Here is a 17,845-nt window from a genome sequence, read left to right as displayed (position 1 = left end):
AAACCAGAGAAATGATGACAAACTAGAAAAATAAACACAAAGATGCAGAAAAATTTCTTCGAAATCAACTTTGAACCATATACAAGTTTCTGATAATAAAAATGGAATCTGAAATTCTACATCACACAACTTATGACAAATTATTATTTGGAAAAGCTGGCGCAATGCTGTGTTTTTCCAAGAACATTCTGCCAGAAACTTTACTATGTTTTTGGTTTCACAAAAGTAGCATATTCGGACTTTATTTTGGTAACATTCACCACACTAAAGAATGGGAATAACACCAAACTTCCACTTCATATTTTTCTATTGCTACTTCTCTATTTACAGTCCACCTGCTGCTGTAAGGATGTACACTTCCCCTATTGTGGGACAAATAAAGGATCATCTTATCTTAAGCTGTGAAAAGCTCAAGCTCCAAGATCCTCCTGGTCCATATTCAGCAGGTTCATTCTGATGTGAGCTCAGTGACGAGTCCCTAAAGAATTACACTTACCTTCTCCAAACCGTGGACATGCTCACACTCCGACCTTCAAATTACTACATTTAGAATAAATGAGCAGCAGAGTGTTTGGGGAAAATGTCTTTCCACTAGGTCAAATTTAAGCAAAAAAAAAACCCACATTTGTTCAAATGGTTCCAGTTTATTGGCATCCACTGATCCACTTCCGTTACAGAAAAACAACCTGACGACCGGCAGGGCTCCGGTAGTACGGCATGACTCTACAGAGAGGATTACGTACATGTACCACACAGCCAACAGGTACGAAAATATCTAAATAATGTCGACAGTGAAGCACATCTGGGTTCAGCAGATCCTGAATACAGCAGTCGTATTGAACATTTCTGCATTTACCTTTAAACCGAGGACGAATCAAGGCAGTCAAAACGCCTCCATCTTGACACGTAGCATCCAGAGTCTTAGACTACAGCCACAGCTTTGATAAAAACACTCTTACAAGTCTTTGTATTTGCGTTGTGGAAGTTGCAGGTTTGTGTTGGAGGCAGACAGGAGACACTGGGTAGTTCCTTAGAAAAAACAACCTTTCTTAACGTTGCATGTCTCACCTGAGAGATTTGCATCTGCAGTTACAGACACTTTCATCCTCTTGTATCACAAAAACAGCCGGACCCGTCGTGTGCTTCTGAGACCTTTAAAAAAATACGTCTGACCCTTTTATTGTAACACTTGGTAATAATGCAATGCTTTCCCGCTTTGCGTGAGGACAGCTGAAACTTGACTGAGTTCACAACATTTGTTTGTTTTGGGCCTTCACAGAAGAATTGTGAAAAAAGGAATTCCAGACATATGTGCTGAAGAGAGACTGTAGAAGTCATACACTCGATTCAATTTCACACCGAAGTCGACTAAAAGGATTTGTCGTGCGATTTTGGATTCATAAAGAATGAGGTGGGAAAATGGTTGCAAGAGTGAATTTGTTCTGTATTTAATTGCTTGAAATCTGCACACACAAGTGGAATTCATAATTATGCAACCAGTCATTCATGATCCATTTAACTATCATGAATTTTAATATTAGAAAAAACAACCTTAACTTCCTGTTCACAAATGTAAATAATGGAACCGATCATGATTTATTATTTTTCTTTAAGTCGTCATGACAAATGGTAAAGGTTTGTCATGGTTTAGTTGTGCTGGTATTGCTTGTTAAAAAGACTACAATATGACTTTAGTATGCCAATATTTACCCTTTTAGAAAATACTTTATTTTTACTTGTGGCATTTCAGATGTTCCACTCCAACAAATACAGACGGGGGACGTGCATTTGAAATTAAACCTTCAAACTCCCTGGATCTGTTGGGCAAAACTGAAAAGGTTTCCTCTCACACCTCAATAAACATAAACAACAATCGTTACATCTGTCCAAATGAAAGCATGAAAACAAAAACGCAGAGGCCTTCACTTTCAACCCTCCGACAGGACCCAGTGACATTTTCTCTAAGGATACACACACACACACACACACACACACACACACACACACACACACACACACACACACACACACACACACACACACACACACACACACACACACACACACACGCACACACACGCACACACACACAAACGCGCACACACACACAAACGCACACACACACACAAACGCACACACACACACACACACACACAAACGCACACACACACACACATCAAAAGCACCTGTCTAACTATGATCCAACTAAATGAAACCAACTAAAAGCAAGAAATAAAACAAGTGAACGGTACATCCTCCTCACAGTGTAGTCACGACCTGTCAGAACACAAAGCGGAGCATGTTTGCTCACTCAATCCCGTCTTGTACGAAGCCCTGCAAAAGGTTTCAGGTGTGAAGAAATACAGAAAATTACCAGGGTAGATGTGGGCAATCCCAAATACTGACTGAGATTCCCCCTCTTGTTGCTGAAATTGACTTTTGTTATCGAAAACAATCAGCACATTGTCCAAAGCAATCTCCCGACACCTGCTGAAAACTTTTGCACAGCGACATACCGCATGTCGTTCTGAGAGCTGACATTTCTGCCAAAGCGCTGCCTCTTCACCCCCCCCCCCCCCCCCTTCAGCTGAATCACCGACATTTCCAGTATTTAAAACTAAATAAAAACCATCAGGTAAACAAACTCTTTCCAAGCTGGTGAAGTGGAATCCTTGATGCAATAAAGCAAGTGCATGGGAAGAAGGTCCGGGCGAACAGAGTCTCCGTCCATGTCAGCGAAGCGTTTTGAGTAAACCTCCCTCCTCGTGTTCCTCCGTCTCTTCCCCCCCCCCCGCCTCACGTCCTGCAGGTCTGGGTCGGGAGGCCGGAGGCGGGATCGCACCGGCACTGGGAGGGCTGACCACACGCGTCCTCTGCCTGAAGGTTGCAGCTGGGAGTATTGTGTTCGTGACTCAAACGAGGGGCTGAGCTTGGCTGGGGAGAGGTGCGAGGGGCAGGAGCCTGTCCGGGCAGACGTTTCTCAGTCGGTGGAGAAGAGATCTCCAGCTGAGGGCAGCGGCGCCAGACCCCCGGTCACGTTGGGGAGGAGGGAGAGGTCAGGGAGGCTCTGGATGTGGGACTTCAGCTCTTTCCTCACGTGGGTCACCCTCGCCAGTTTCTGCTTGTATTCCTGCAGGAAGGACACAATACGGGTTGCACTCGGGGACACTTGGGCGAAAAGCTCAAAGACCACCATTTGAAATACGTCTGCACACAGAGGGAATGGAAGTCTGCCTCAGCCCCGCCCTCCATTTCACAGGACTGGTTCTAGAATAAAGTTTCTTGCAATCTGGGAGCGATTTCTCACATTTAGAGACGCAGGGGATGATTGAACATTCATTGCATCTGTCATCTAATGTCCAGTTGTTTAACCACACATGTCCAAGTCTTTTGCAAAACTACAACTATCAAAAGTAAAAGCTTTCATTATATGTTCATTGTTTGTGTGACTTTTTTGCAGTGACATGATCTTTAACCATTTATGCACAAAATTACAAAGCATTAACTACAAAAACAGTAAATGGACCTAAAGTGTCGACTTGTACATTTTGTATTGTCGAGTGATAAAATTTTGAAAAAAAAAAAAAGAAGAGATTTTTGTCACAGTTCCTGTGTTGTCGTTTCTGCAAATCTAAAGATAAATATGAGACGAGCCTGTGAGGAGCGACCCTGCTCAGAGAAAAACATTTACAAAAAAAAAAGTCACCAGATATATTTAAAAAAATTAAATAAAAGTGTTATTCCTAATTTTAGCACGAGGAAGAAGAGCATGACATGAGACTGACCCTCAGGACTGCCCTGGACATGGCTGCAGAAACACAGCAGTGAAGATTTGGCACCAAGTTCCGACTAGAATGTTGAGCTGATCACGTTTCCGTACGTGTCTGACGTTTATTTAACATGGTTGCTTATTTAGCTCCATTGTCTGATGAATGTATTTTTTTGGAGACGTGGGGAGCGAGCTGCTTTTGAAATTCATGTTCAGTGGTTTACCTCCAGCTTCTTCTCCCGATCCGTGAGCGCCACCTTCTGGCTGCTGATGTACTCGGTCAGCATTCGAGCCAGCTGCCTGCGGTCCTCCAGCTCTGCAGCCAGTCGCCCGTTGTACTCAGCCAGCAGCAAACAGGCCTCATCCACCGTTTTCGACAGCTTGTCCGCCGCCTCCTTGTCTAGATTGGAGTCATAGTGGATTGTTGAGGTCAGAGCAGAGTTCAAGCAGAGCTTATTTCTGCTCCAAAGAGGCTTTACATATAATCCACTGCTCATGGATGTGCTTGATTTGATATTTTCGGTGGATTTTAAGCACTTTTGAACTGTATTTCACAACATATTGCATTTCAACAACAGTTTATCCAATAAGCACCATACAGACATCCTCACAAAGTGTTTAACAATCAAGATATTAAAATCATCGTCGTAATACGTCTTAAGAATCCAAGCAACCTCTTGGGGCTGTATGATGGAAGTAATTCAGCAATGTGTGTGGGTGTCTTGCGTACAGCTTCATGTGTCAAAACTAGTATCTTGAGAGGAATTAAATCTTATGGTCAAGACGTAAAGAGAATATAGATTTTGTTTCTATTGTTTTGGACCCCAGTAGAATCTTATACCGTTTGACTCACCAGTGATTTTCTCCAGCAGGGAAACATCCTGGACTTCCTGCGGCAGAGAGGCGATCTTCTGACGGACCGCCGCGTCGCCTGATGCAGCGTTCTCCAGGTCCTGCAGGGCTTTGACCAGCTCCTCCGTCTGGAGCGTGTCACAGTGTGTGAAGGGGGAGCAAGCAGAAAGTCAGGAGAACAAATGAAGGATGATAAACACAGAGGGAAATGTGGGAGGGAGGGAGGGAGGGAGAGAGAGAGAGAGAGAGCGAGCGAGAGAGAGAGAAAGGACAGGAAAAAGACTGACTGAAGGCAGGAACTGAATAAATAAACTAAATTTGAATTTTGTCATATTTACCAGCTGAGACCCGGAAGAGTCTGCGTTCCGAGGAGAAGTATGGCTTCTGTAGTCATCGTCTTCATCATCTTCATCCTCCTGGATCTTCTGATAGCTGCGTTTCACAGGCCTCTTTTCTTCTGTCAAGTCAGGTTTAGAAAAACCAAGTTTCACTAAATGATGGTAATATCATTATTAGTGCTGTCAAAAACAACCTGTTAATTTAATTGACTAATTAGAAACGTTTAACTCATTAAAAACATGTTTACATAATTAACACAGTTTTGTCTACTTCCGTTTATTTGTTTTTTTATTTAATTTACTCCTTTATCCTTTTAGCATGTGCAGCGTCTCTGGGCGCAGCACCGGGACGACAGAGCAGCACAATACCAAGAGGAACAATATTAAGTCAGAAAATTTCACTTTAAAAAGTTCCCTGACAGCTGATTGAGAAAGTGAAAGTTATCAGCTTTACTTTGTAAAGCTGAATTTAATGATCACAGCAGTCATTCTGCAGCAAAACAGCAGGTTGCCATGTTGGCTGACCAGGAGCCACCAAAGCTGAGGAAATACCTACAAGTAAAATATTAATTTCTACTCTCTTTCCCTGGCTCTCCTGTGTGTGTGTGTGTGTGTGTGTGTGTGTGTGTGTGTGTGTGTGTGTGTGTGTGTGTGTGTGTGTGTGTGTGTGTGTGTGTGTGTGTGTGTGTGTGTGTGTGTGTGTGTGTGTGTGTGTGTGTGTGTGTGTGTGTGTGTGTGTGTGTGTGTGTGTGCTAATCTTGTAGAGAAACAATTTCATGCAAAGCTAAAAGCACGTTCTGAAAATAGTCTTTGAATTTAAATATAGTCTCTGTGTGCTGAGACGACATTAATTCCGTCGTTTTCCCTGAATCTATTACAGGCTTCAGTCTTCAGTAGAAAAATAATGTGATTTATCACAATTACAGAAAATTGTGCAATTAATAAGTTACCTTTTTAATCAATTGACAGCACTAATAATTATTATACTGTGGAAAAAGATTCAAAAAGCTTTTCATAAAAGTGAGCAACTTTTCAATATTATTTTCTACAGTAATAATAGAATTTTTCACAACAGTTTTAGCACATTGTAGGAGTTCTAAATAGAGAGTTCAGCATTTCAGTTCCATCCATAGAGAAACTAAAAATCTCTTTAGGTTGTTCAAGTATTCTCAAATATAATACTTAGCACCATCATGACATGAGTTGTTAACCTATTAAGGCACACTTATTCTGAACTCAGTCATTAGTTTCTGTAGTAGTTATATATATATATATATATATATATAGACAATGACCAATTAATTGTAATTTATTTATGTCTTGTTAAAAGACAGATGATTGTTGTCCATTAATATAACAGTTCAAATCTAGTAAGTTAATTACGACGTGACTCTTAAACTTTGATTATTGTTAATCTATGTAGGATGATGGGGTTTAACATTTTTTTTGTTTCATTGTGTTTTTTGTAAGATAACTTTAGTTTGATAGATAACCCGACATCTAGGGAAGCACCGATCCAGGTTTTTTCACTTCTGATCCCATCCCGATACCCGAATTTGGATATCTGCCGATATTGATACTATTCCGATACCAGAGCTTTGTTTGCTTTAATATTATTATTATTATTATTATTATTATTATTATTATCATCATTATTGTTGATTTTATGAGGCTGTAATAAAACTCCTCTCTACAGTAAAGTACGAAATGTACAAATGTATGCATGTCTTCTCTCAAAAGGCAAATTGAGGTTAGTATGAGGTCAGAAAAGGAAACAGTACAAACTATTTTTGTTCAATTAGGACAATGTGGGGGTCTGCGTGACGTCATCATCTCGTAATAAACTAGTTCTTTCTTTAAAACCTCAGAATCGCTTCATTAATTCCTGGAGAAATTCTTTAGCAACGCAGCACAAACTGCAACTGTTCCAGTACTAACGCAACACAAATGATTGGGACTATTTTCAGGGAGTTTAGCGTGCAGTAGGACGCTTCATGGAGGTGTGAATCGCCTTCTACCATGGAGGAGCTGCTGTTCTGATTGTTTTGATGCCGCGGTCAGCGGTTCTCCTCTGCAAGCTGGCGTTTTAAAATGGTGACGTCTGGCGGCGGAGCGTCTGCCTCGCTGTACAACGGCTTTGCAAACATCCACGTCGATGCTTCGCCGTGTTTTGAGCATAAAATACGTCCAAACAGCGACATGCTGTCATGAAACGTCGGGTAGCACAACGGCGCTACTTCCCTAGCATGCTAAGCTGACTGCAAACTGCGGAATGGATTTCCTGACTCATTACTCCGCGTCTCATCGAGACCCTCCTCCAATCAGGAAATCCAGTCCACATTTTGCAGCGAGCAAGTAAAGCAGCGGCAGGGAAACGCATGTGGACTCATTTCAGCAGAAGCACAGAATCGGAAATCTCTGCAGGTTGGATCGCAAATTTCGGAACCGTGAATTACGTTCACATTGGAACCCGATACTGGATTAGATCGGCCCCATCCCTGCCGACATAATTTTTTTTAGCCGTCGAGCTCAAACTAACTATTGACCCTTAATAGTGTAATTCTCACATGCATTTAATTGAGAAAATAGAAAGAAAATGTTGATAGTTATTTCTATCAATTCAAAATGAGACTAATGACACGCCGAGCTCCTGCATCCCACAGGATTCCCTCAAATCGTGCATTTTCTCTGTTGGTGTTCCTTTTTGTCCTGCCTTTATGGAATAGAATGCATGCAACACCGAATGAAGCAGACATTTATGTGGATGTGTGACGGTACACGGAGGTCTGACCTGAAGGTCTCGGGCTGTTTGAGTCTTCTATGGCAAGTTTGAGCTGTTGAATGAAGTCCGCTCTGTACAGGCTCCTCTCCTTCCAGATGTTCAGGAGTCTTTCCATGTGCTTTTTACAGCCATCGTCCGCTTCCCTGCCAAGCGCAACACAAGAGATCAGCCCAGAAACACACCCATTAACACACGAAAGACAAAAAAAGAAGCAGAAAGATACTTCGACTCAAGTCCTCCCAACTACATTTTGATAATAGGTAGAAATGTGTATAAACACCTTAAATAATTAAAAGAATTTCTGTGGAGCATAAATCTACATAAATTAATTTTTGAGAAAAGTATGAGCACCACACTCGTGCGCATGTTCAGTTGGTATACAAACTTTTATGGATCACAATAAAAACGCGACACTCTTTTATAATATCGCCACACCAGAAAGGAAACAGGACAAAATACAGTCTTAGTCTCTCATTTAGCTTCTCGGCAGGACTGCAGTTATATTAAGAACTTAATGAAAATCTGAAAATGTGTATTTGTGACATCTGTCATAAAATAATGAGGCATTTGTTTTCTGCGGAGATCTCTGTGCCTCTGTAACATGTTTCAACTCAAAGAATACTTTCCTTGATTGACCAATATATTAGTTTCCTCTCATACAACATGTAGACAATTAATATAGAGGTCCAGTAAACAAAAGAAAACAATCGACACACCTGCTGCACAAACTCAATATAGTTGACACTGGAGTGTGACACTACATTGGAACATTTACCTGCAAACCCTTTTTTTTTTTTAATAAAAAAATAAAAAATCTGCACTCCATGGGCCCACAACAAAGTGCAATATACCTGGCGACATGGGAGCAAGCATCGACGAGCACAGATTCAAAGTCTTTGGCAAACTCTGGGCCTTTCTTCTTGCTGTTCTGGATAACATCATTGGCCAGATAGAGGAACGTCAGCTTCCTGCTGCTTTTGGCTGAAACAAACATCGAACAAATTGTACTTTCATCATTATATTACTAGAAAGAAATCCCAAGAGATTCCCATTTCCTGGGTTTTAATGTTATGTCAAGAATAACATTCTTGGTGTTTACAAGTTCTGCATCCAAAACAATTACATGTAAAACTTTGAGCAGTCTATTGTCTACATCAACAGCAGCTTTTGTCTTGTCATTTCTTACCTGTATAGAAACAAAATTACTTTACAATAAAATGTCTTACAATACAAGTTATAAAGCATTTATTAAACAAATCTCAGTAACTAAGTGCATCCCATTTTCCCACACCCATTCTGAAGAGATTTAACGCACATAAGACAGGAAAGACGCAGCAAACCTACTGAGGTACGACAAAATTGAGAGTATTTATAATCTCGGTGGTCTCCAATGACTGACCCGTGCTTTAGTTCTGTCACTTCTATATTACACACACCGATCTGAAAACAGCAGGCTAATAGACGTGCCTGCACGTCTATTTTAGACGAAGCAGTCCAATGAAAGGGAGCACACCTCCAATGAGCCATGCATGTTTCACTGAGACACACACACACACACGCACACACACGCACGCTGCAGTTGGCGCTCACCTTTCTTCAGCTCCCTGTGCCACACTTTGACGATGAGTGCCGAGTGTTTTCGGTGGTGGATGGTCCACAGAGACAGAGTCTGGACGCTCTGCTGCGAGCTGCTCAGCTCAGACAGCTTCTTTTCCAGGGCCGGCTCGGAGAAGGAAGACATGCCGCTGGGAGAGTCCCTCACACCCGCTTCAAAAAGCAACTCAGCTCCGAGCTACTTTGGAGAAACTCGCGGTGTCATCAAAACTGGAGTTGAGAGGCTAACTTGCAGCCCTGCAGGCTCCCGCGGTTCACTCCAGAACGCGATACTTGGGACGTCGAGTAATCCCCCCCAGAGGAACCACTGAGCGACCCCGTGGGCTGTGCGTTTTTAACCCAGCAGTTATTCCCTCTCCTCGGTTTGTTTACAGGAGCGGCTAACGTTAGCAGCTAACGTTAGCACCGCGCTCAGCAGCCATCTGCAGAGCCGCGAGCCCGCCACCGGATACACTTTAAACGCACCAAACCTCCGTTATAGCCGCACTGAAGTTCTCCCAGCTTCACACCAGCGCACCAGCACAGGAACCCAACCCGCGGGGGGAATGGCGGTGAAACTCACGCTTTGCTTTTTTCGCTTAAAAACTCATCAAAATGATTTGTACCGAAAAATGGCAGCTTGCACTTTCACCCCGACGCGTGCGTCGCGTGGTGACGACGTAACGTGCGTCGAGTATTCTATACGTCATCACGTAGCAATGACCTGGGTCAGTTCACTAAACCTATTTCTTGTGCCTGGTTTAGTGACAAAGCGCTAATTGTATGGAGCGAGATTATTAATTGTTGTTCTTTCCTTGTATGCTATATTTTGTTGTGTTTTTCATTGTACATTCATATAATTTCCTCTTTAAATATTCATAATATTTTCATTTATTATGCTATAATATTCTTATTTTCATATATTTTGTGCAATGTGGAGCAACTGTGCTAACTAATTTCCTTGTGCTAGATGAATAAAGTATTGATTTACTGTGTGTGTGTGTGTGTGTGTGTGTGTGTGTGTGTGTGTGTGTGTGTGTGTGTGTGTGTGTGTGTGTGTGTGTGTGTGTGTGTGTGTGTGTGTGTGTGTGTGTGTCTGTGTGTGTCTGTGTGTGTCTGTGTGTGTGTGTGTGTGTCTGTGTGTGTGTGTGTGTGTGTACACGTCTCAGCATCTGGAGTCAGGCACTTCAGGTACTCAAGCCCACATGAGGACATCAGTAATACAGATAGTTAAAAGAATACATTTAAGAATGCATCTATTCTTCCGGCCTTTTGGATTTCATCATTTCACACAGAGACTGAAAGCAATTTGCATGGAGCTTTGCTGATCTGTGTATCTGTCCTAAAGTTTTTTGTTGTTTTTTTAACCAACAGTGTTACTGTATAATGTCTGACTGTCTACGACAACCTTTGGAATAAATGGACCAGCTTGACTATAACATTTGTTAGACATGAAAATAGTTGCTCCTGTATCTTGCTATCTTTCGGCATGTTGACATTTATCTCTTAAACTGTTGCATTTAGATAAATTGTTGATATGTTACAAGGTTGTTAAATACATTTTTATTAAAATATTCCAATCATAAGACCTCTGCTAAAACAGACACACATACCACAACAGGTATGATAACATTGTTTAAAACAACTTAAAATCACAAATGTCAAAGTTTTTCAAAAGAACCAAAACAAGATAGATAAAATATATATATAAAGATGCATATAAAGAATATAGAAACACTGAAAAAAAAATGTCTGTTGCAGGAGTTTTTTTTTTTCTTTAGTGGACAAGATCACAGCAACGGTCTGCACCAGACCATTAGAGAGCACATTTTGGCAGACTGTGGGATAGAGCTTTTCCTCAGCTTTAAAACCAGGCATTATTTGTGTTGCTACTTGCTACGTGGACTAGCAAGCGAGCTAGAAATGTTTTTGTGGATTTTCTAGCCTGGGATCTTTATGTTTATCACGAGCAGAAGACCTTCCCAACATGGCGGCACTGTAGACACGTCACGTCAACCATAGATTTGACGCCAACAGGCGCTGATTCGCTGTGCGGCATCTCGGGGAGTTGTGGCTACATACATAGTTCACCAGCATCAAGTATAGAATGAATGAATGATGCAATGTAAAGCAGCTTTGAGTGTTTAGAATAATGCAATATAAAACCTATGCACTGAGTTTCTTGTAGATACATATAATTATATATCAGTCAAAATGCCTGAGGGGACGTATTGTTGTAAAGCTTACATAATGCAAATATTTTCACCCAAACCTTTGTGTTTGAGCAAACATATATGTATTTACATGATAATTTGCCTCTATAATCCTGCGGTTGCACAAGACGCACAAGATTCCCGTCAAAACAAGCAGTTTGGAAGGTGGACGCAGGTGACAACCGCGCAAATGATATGCCGGTACAACAGGTGTGTTTAACAAAACGGGACTCAAATATCAACCAAAATGCAAAGTCAGTGACACCTGTGCAGCCATTTTTTTTCATAATAACTTAAAAGAATTTAAGATTTTTGGTTTACCGTTGGGCCAGGACATTGAAACTAGCTTTTATTCAAGAAAAAGCGCTATGGCCAAATTATGTCTTCATGTATTTTCCATCCATGTCATTCCAATCACTGTGCAGGAAGCCTGAGTGTAAAAAAATATCTTTTGAAATTGTCAGAAAGACCAGTTCCATGTACTTACAAGCGAATCCTCAGATGACATCAAAGTGTTAATGTTTCCTTCACAGAATTACTTCAGAACTTACATTTCCACAAAGAAAAACATTTACAATAAGATTTTTTTGGGAATTATTTACTTTGAACAATTTCAAGCAATTTTCATAAAATCATATTGATACATTATGTATTGAACATATAAGTTCAGAGTATTTCTCCATAAAGATTGTTAAATGTTTTGTTATAGATTTGCGTTCCATGGCTTTGTGTCCTTCAATAAAGTTTCTTCCTAAGTAAAAATGTATAAAAGCAGGAAAACTTCAAAACAGCATATGAGATTTTTGAGAATGAGCAGACAACATGTATCTGAAGTCAGACGTTTTCACTTCTCCACCAAAATGTGTAAAACGCACACATAATTACATTTCAAGCATTCTTAAATAATAAAACAAAGGTGAATGAGTGGATCTTGTGGCTGGTGGATTTAGACTGAGCCAAATCCCAGCTCAGTTTTTTTGTTTGTGTCACTTGCCATCAAAATAAATGGGAGAAAAACACCGGTCTGCCTTGTCACGGCGAGTGCAACTTATTTGAATGGGAGGGAAACTACAGTCACACAAACAAATACATTATGCAAAGTTCATTCGCTCAATGAGCATCTTCCCTGACAAAATGCAAAAATCCTTCCCCCTTTGTCAGTCCACCCTGTGGTCCGTTTGTACAAGCCGCACTGAGATCCCCCAGCAAACGTGTGTGAGCCGACAGTGAAGTATGAAAATGTACAGTACTGTGATTTTCTCCCTCCAGTGGCTGATGGTGCAGGTGGTTGATGGCGAACTGGACTATACGGATGGAGGACAGGGTATGCAGCTGTGTGGTGATATCTCCCTGGCGGGTCTCTTCCCTCTTCATTACACCAAAGAACCAGGCGCTGACTTTCCTGCTTTGGTTCCGTGCAATGAGTAAGTTTCACTGCTGTTTCACAATAAGCATCCAATCACAGTAATGGAATAAATGTCCGTCGAGGCCTGCCCTGGACACAGTTGTTCTCATGCCATTGTGCAATGTTTCCCACTTTCTCTCCAGAGGTGAAGCCAACCCACATGGATATCACTTGATGCAAGCCATGAGATTCACTGTGGAACAAATCAACAACAGCACGGGTCCTCAGGCTCTTTTGCCCGGACTCAAGCTTGGCTACCAGCTGTATGACTTGTGTTCGGTTGCAGCAGGTATCGTGGCCACGCTGGACCTGCTGGAGCAGCAGTTTGAAGGTCCGACTGGCCCCGAGGGAGACACACATCTGAACTCCAGCAGAATTAGAAAGGCGGTGGCTGTGATCGGACCAGACAGCAGCAGCAAATCTTTCATTCCAGCGTCTTTTCTGGGATCCTATCTTGTACCACAGGTTAGTCATTGATGAAAGATGGGTTGTTGTTGATGTATGAAAGTCTATAATTGATAACCTCAATCCGTCCTACCGTCCCCATCACAGATCTCCTATGAGGCGTCAAATGAAATGCTCAGCAACAAGCAACTCTATCCGTCCTTCCTGCGCACGATTCCCAACGACAAGAACCAGGTCGCAGCCATGATCCACCTTCTGGTCCATTTCAACTGGACCTGGATTGCTCTGTTGGGGAGTGACAACGCTTATGGGCTGCAGGGGATGCAGAGCCTCTCCCAGCACGCCACGCAACATGGCATCTGCATCGCCTACCAGGGAGTCATCCCCTCCTACAGGGAGGACACCGTCCAGACCATGAGGAACATCGTGGACAACTTAGTCAAAACCAAAACCACCGTTGTCGTGGTCTTCTCCAGCAAGTCGAAGCTCAAAAAGTTCCTCCCATTTGTTATCGAACGCAACATAACAGACCGGGTGTGGATAGGGACCGAGGACTGGTCAGTGTCCACACTCATATCAGACATAGAAGGAGTCCATACAATCGGCGCTGTGCTCGGCGTGTCCGTCAAATATGCAGCCATTCCCGGGTTTGTGGAGTTTGAGAGAAAAGTCTTTGAAGCTTCGCTGCAACATACAGAGTCCAGTGACCCCGAGAGCTCAGACAACAACAACAACAACAACAACTGTCTTCACAGCACAGAGATGTACAGCCTGGCCAGGAAGAATTTCTCCCTGGAGAAGTATGACATGACCTCTTCTTACAATGTGTACAAGGCGGTGTACGCCATGGCTCACGCTCTGCACCAAGCCCTGGGTTGTGACACTGGAGAGTGCCAAAAGAGCCACGTTTATCCGTGGGAGGTGAGATCATGAGAACCTGGGTGTGAGGCAGAGAGAGACTCTTTGTCAGACATTGATGTTACCTTCTCGTTCTCCTCCTCAGCTTCTGCCGTGGCTCAAGCAGGTGCGCTTTTCTCTGGGGAACACCTCGGTGTACTTTGATGCCAATGGCGACACGTCCACAGGATACGACATTATCTCTTGGATCTGGAAGGGGAAGGACTGGTCCTTCAACATGGTGGGCTCCTTCACTCTGGATCCCATTGCACTCACGATTGACGGTGATCAGATTGAGTGGTACGGCGCCAGACCGAAAAGCTCCAGAGCTGTAAGACTGAATTGAATTAAGTAATTAATTCATTTTGAACCAAAGTTTAAAAAAAATGTGACTAAAGACAAAGCAAAAGCAGAAATGTTTGAAAATGAATGGATCGAAGTGAAACACATATTTCTACCCTTTTGTTTTTTCTGTAACATAGCGATATTCTTGAAAACTTTTTAGGATTTAAAATGATGTAATTCACCTTTTACTTAAGAATAATTTGCACCCTGTTGGTTTTAAGTTGAAAGGTCATGGAGCGGCTCCACAATTTAAATTAATACTCAAACCTTTTGATTCGTATTTTTTATTGTTCAGGAATTTATGAAGTTTTTCTTTTTGATTTATATACATTTTCCAAAACTGACATACTTTTATTTCTATATACTTTTTGTTTCTTATTGTGCACTGATTTTACGGTTTCTAAAAGGACTTTAATTGCTTTACTCAAACAAGAATGTAGCAAAAATGTATTTTAAAAGGAAACTTTTTTAAATTCAGAAATTAATAATAATAATAATTTGCAAGTTTAGAAAAAAAAACATAGAATTTTCATCTATTTTTTTTTAACATCGACAGGATATCTTGGAGATGAATCCATGATTATTAGATCATTATTAAATCCATATAATTTTGGAGTTTTAGAGTGGATTAGTGCATCTGTCAGATACTCTGATCCTTTCACTGCAAAGGTTAAAACAATGACAACAAATCAGTTTGAAGAATGTGAAGAGGAGAAAATATTACATATGACTTCAAATGTTAGGAGTAAAAATTAATGAAGATACTTAAAAAAAAACTCTACCTAATTTCCTGAAGTACAAATATTCTCAACTGTCCACCTCTGTTTGACATATGTTCAATAGAGGATACCTGAATAATTGCAGATTAACAGGAACAAGACTAATGTTTGTCTTTTTTTTATTAAACTTTGTTTACATGTTATGTAAAGTGAAACAAGTGTCATTACTGGTTTCTTTGTTAAACAAATTGTGCTTTGTTGTGTTGATTACTCCTGAAGGAAAACGTTTCTCTTGTTCATCATTTTTCCTTCAAATAGTTCGAATGGTTGTTTACAGGTGCCGTTGTCCATCTGCTCCTCACCCTGTCCAAGAGGTAGCAAAAAGCTGCTGACGGGGCAGCACACATGCTGCTTTGACTGCCAGGCCTGTCTTGCTGATACCTTCCTCAATGAAAGTGGTAAATAAAAACACATCAAAACACACACAAATATTCAGATGGATAAAAAAAAAAACACGAGGGAAAGCAAAAAATAAAAATATATTCCTTTTATTGGACCTTTGACTTCTGCACAATAAACCAAATGGTTATAGAGCAGACTTTACTACATTATACCCAATATTTAGCATTTTATATTACAACTTGGTCAAATCTCCTCTGGGTCGATGGTTTCTGTGAGTGAAAACAAAACAACAAGTTCATGAAATGTAGACTTCAAGTATATTGTGAGAAGTTTTAAAGGCACCATGTAACAACCATTAATGTGATAATTTTCTCTATTCTGAATATAATGAAGTCCATAATTTAATAACTTGGCAGTATTGTTATTAAAATAGTTATATATATATATATATATATATATATATATATACTGTATATATATTTACAACCATGATTGGGAGTGTTACAGTTTGTATCCTCAATGAATGAATATGACGACCATCCCGTCCAGATTTTTCATAAGCAAAAACTTTTTTTCTTCAGTTTTATGTGTCATTGCATTACTGCCTGTAGTTATTATATTTTGAAATTATTTTTTTTATTGGCAAAATGTCATCACAATAATGGATCAAATATTTACTGATAACATGTTATGTAAGTTATTAAGTTATGGGCTTTGTTACATTTAAAATTGCCAAAGTCGTTACATTCTTGTTACAGAATTGCTTGTTATTCTCAATTAGCAGATGTTAAACATATAAAAGTGTTCGTCGTGTGTTTCATACATTCATGTAGTTCTGAATTTTTCTATTTGTTTTTATTAATTTCTACTTAATTATGTTTGGAAACTTCATCTGAAAAGTAACCGAGAGTCATAGCATGAGTAAAGTGATTAAAGCCACAGGTTTACTAGTTAATTGTGTGAATGAATTTGACCAGCAGGTGGCGCAGTTAGTCCACACATGGTCCTGTGCTGCAGACTTTTTTTTTTTTTTTTTATGAAGCAGAAAGAAAAGATGAAGTGTCGTGCTGCTATGTGGTTAAGAAATCAAATCCTGGAATTAAACATTTCAGCATAATCTCTGAGAACTGAACTAAAAAAATGTATATTCACTGATTATTGTTGAGTTTGTGTTCTCTATGATTCCCCCTCCTGCCCAGAGCCCACGGTGTGCCAGCCGTGCCTCCCGGAGCAGTGGGCCCCCTCCAGCAGTGAGCAGTGTCTGGACCGCACCGTCCTGCTGCTGCCCTGGGACGACCCCCTCTCCGTCGCCCTCCTCTTCTTCCTGGCCACCTGTCTTCTCATGACCTCCAGCTCCGCAGTAATCCTCCTGCTCAACCTGAACACGCCCGTGGCCAAGTCTGCCGGCGGCCGCACCTGCCTCCTGATGCTGGCAGCCCTGACCGCCGCCGCCATGAGCTCTTTGTGCCACTTTGGCCCGCCGTCTCCTCTGGCCTGCTTCCTCAAGCAGCCTCTATTCATGTTCAGCTTCACAGTGTGCCTGGCCTGCATCACTGTGCGCTCGCTTCAGGTCGTCTGCATTTTCAAATTTGCATCCAAGCTGCCGCCGGCCTACGACAAGTGGGCCAAACAGCGCGGGCCCGAGGTCACCATTTTCCTCACGTCCCTCCTCTTCGTTTTCATCTCCGCGCTCCGTGTGGGGATCAACCCCCCCCAGTCATCCCGGAACCTGCTGTTCTACCACGACAGCATCGTGCTGGAGTGCAGCAACACGCTCTCGCCCGGCGCCCTGGTCGAACTCGCTTATGTGTCGCTGCTCAGTGTCCTGTGCTTCTCTTTCAGTTACTTGGGAAAAGACCTGCCGGCCAACTACAACGAGGCCAAGTGTGTGACCTTCAGCCTCATGGTGTACATGATCTCCTGGATGAGCTTCTTCACGCTCTACCTCATCAGCAGGGGCCCGTTCATCATGGCCGCTCACGTGTTCGCCACGCTCTTCAGCGTGCTGGCCTTCTTCGCAGGATACTTCCTCCCGAAGATTTACATCATTGTCATGAAGCCGCAAATGAACACCACTGCTCATTTCCAGAACTGCATTCAAATGTACACCATGACTAAACAGTGA

At 41.7% G+C, this 17,845-nt stretch overlaps 2 protein-coding genes across 2 annotated transcripts; one reads left to right on the top strand and one right to left on the bottom strand.

Moving 5' to 3' along the window:
* Positions 1–2,662: 2,662 nt before the first annotated feature.
* rprd1b (regulation of nuclear pre-mRNA domain containing 1B) lies at positions 2,663–9,944 on the bottom strand. Its single transcript, XM_080496546.1, has 7 exons — positions 9,332–9,944; positions 8,593–8,722; positions 7,751–7,884; positions 4,960–5,078; positions 4,623–4,749; positions 3,994–4,169; positions 2,663–3,130 (listed from the first exon to the last, which is right to left on the bottom strand). The coding sequence occupies exons 1-7, from the start codon at positions 9,480–9,482 to the stop codon at positions 2,981–2,983; spliced, it is 987 nt and encodes a 328-aa protein (XP_080352672.1). The 5' UTR covers positions 9,483–9,944; the 3' UTR covers positions 2,663–2,980.
* A 2,878-nt stretch (positions 9,945–12,822) lies between these two features.
* tas1r1 (taste receptor, type 1, member 1) lies at positions 12,823–17,845 on the top strand (the record flags this gene model as incomplete). The annotated part of the gene is made up of 6 exons (XM_080496125.1): positions 12,823–12,971; positions 13,096–13,417; positions 13,505–14,278; positions 14,361–14,585; positions 15,656–15,776; positions 16,920–17,845. 6 exons carry the CDS (start codon positions 12,823–12,825, stop codon positions 17,843–17,845), a joined length of 2,517 nt encoding a protein of 838 aa, XP_080352251.1.

This window comes from Blennius ocellaris (assembly GCF_963422515.1).
Source record: "Blennius ocellaris genome assembly, chromosome: 5".
NCBI lineage: Eukaryota > Metazoa > Chordata > Actinopteri > Blenniiformes > Blenniidae > Blennius > Blennius ocellaris.
This window is presented reverse-complemented; position numbering and strand designations above follow the sequence as displayed.

Excerpts from the sequence above, each read along its gene's own strand:
- rprd1b (XM_080496546.1), bottom strand. The coding sequence starts at position 9,482 with ATGTCTTCCTTCTCCGAGCCGGCCCTGGAAAAGAAGCTGTCTGAGCTG. Across the intron at positions 8,723-9,331 it reads GCACAGGGAGCTGAAGAAAG|CCAAAAGCAGCAGGAAGCTG; the intron begins GTGAGCGCCAAC and ends TGTTTGTTTCAG. Across the intron at positions 5,079-7,750 it reads AAACAGCCCGAGACCTTCAG|AAGAAAAGAGGCCTGTGAAA; the intron begins GTCAGACCTCCG and ends CTGACTTGACAG.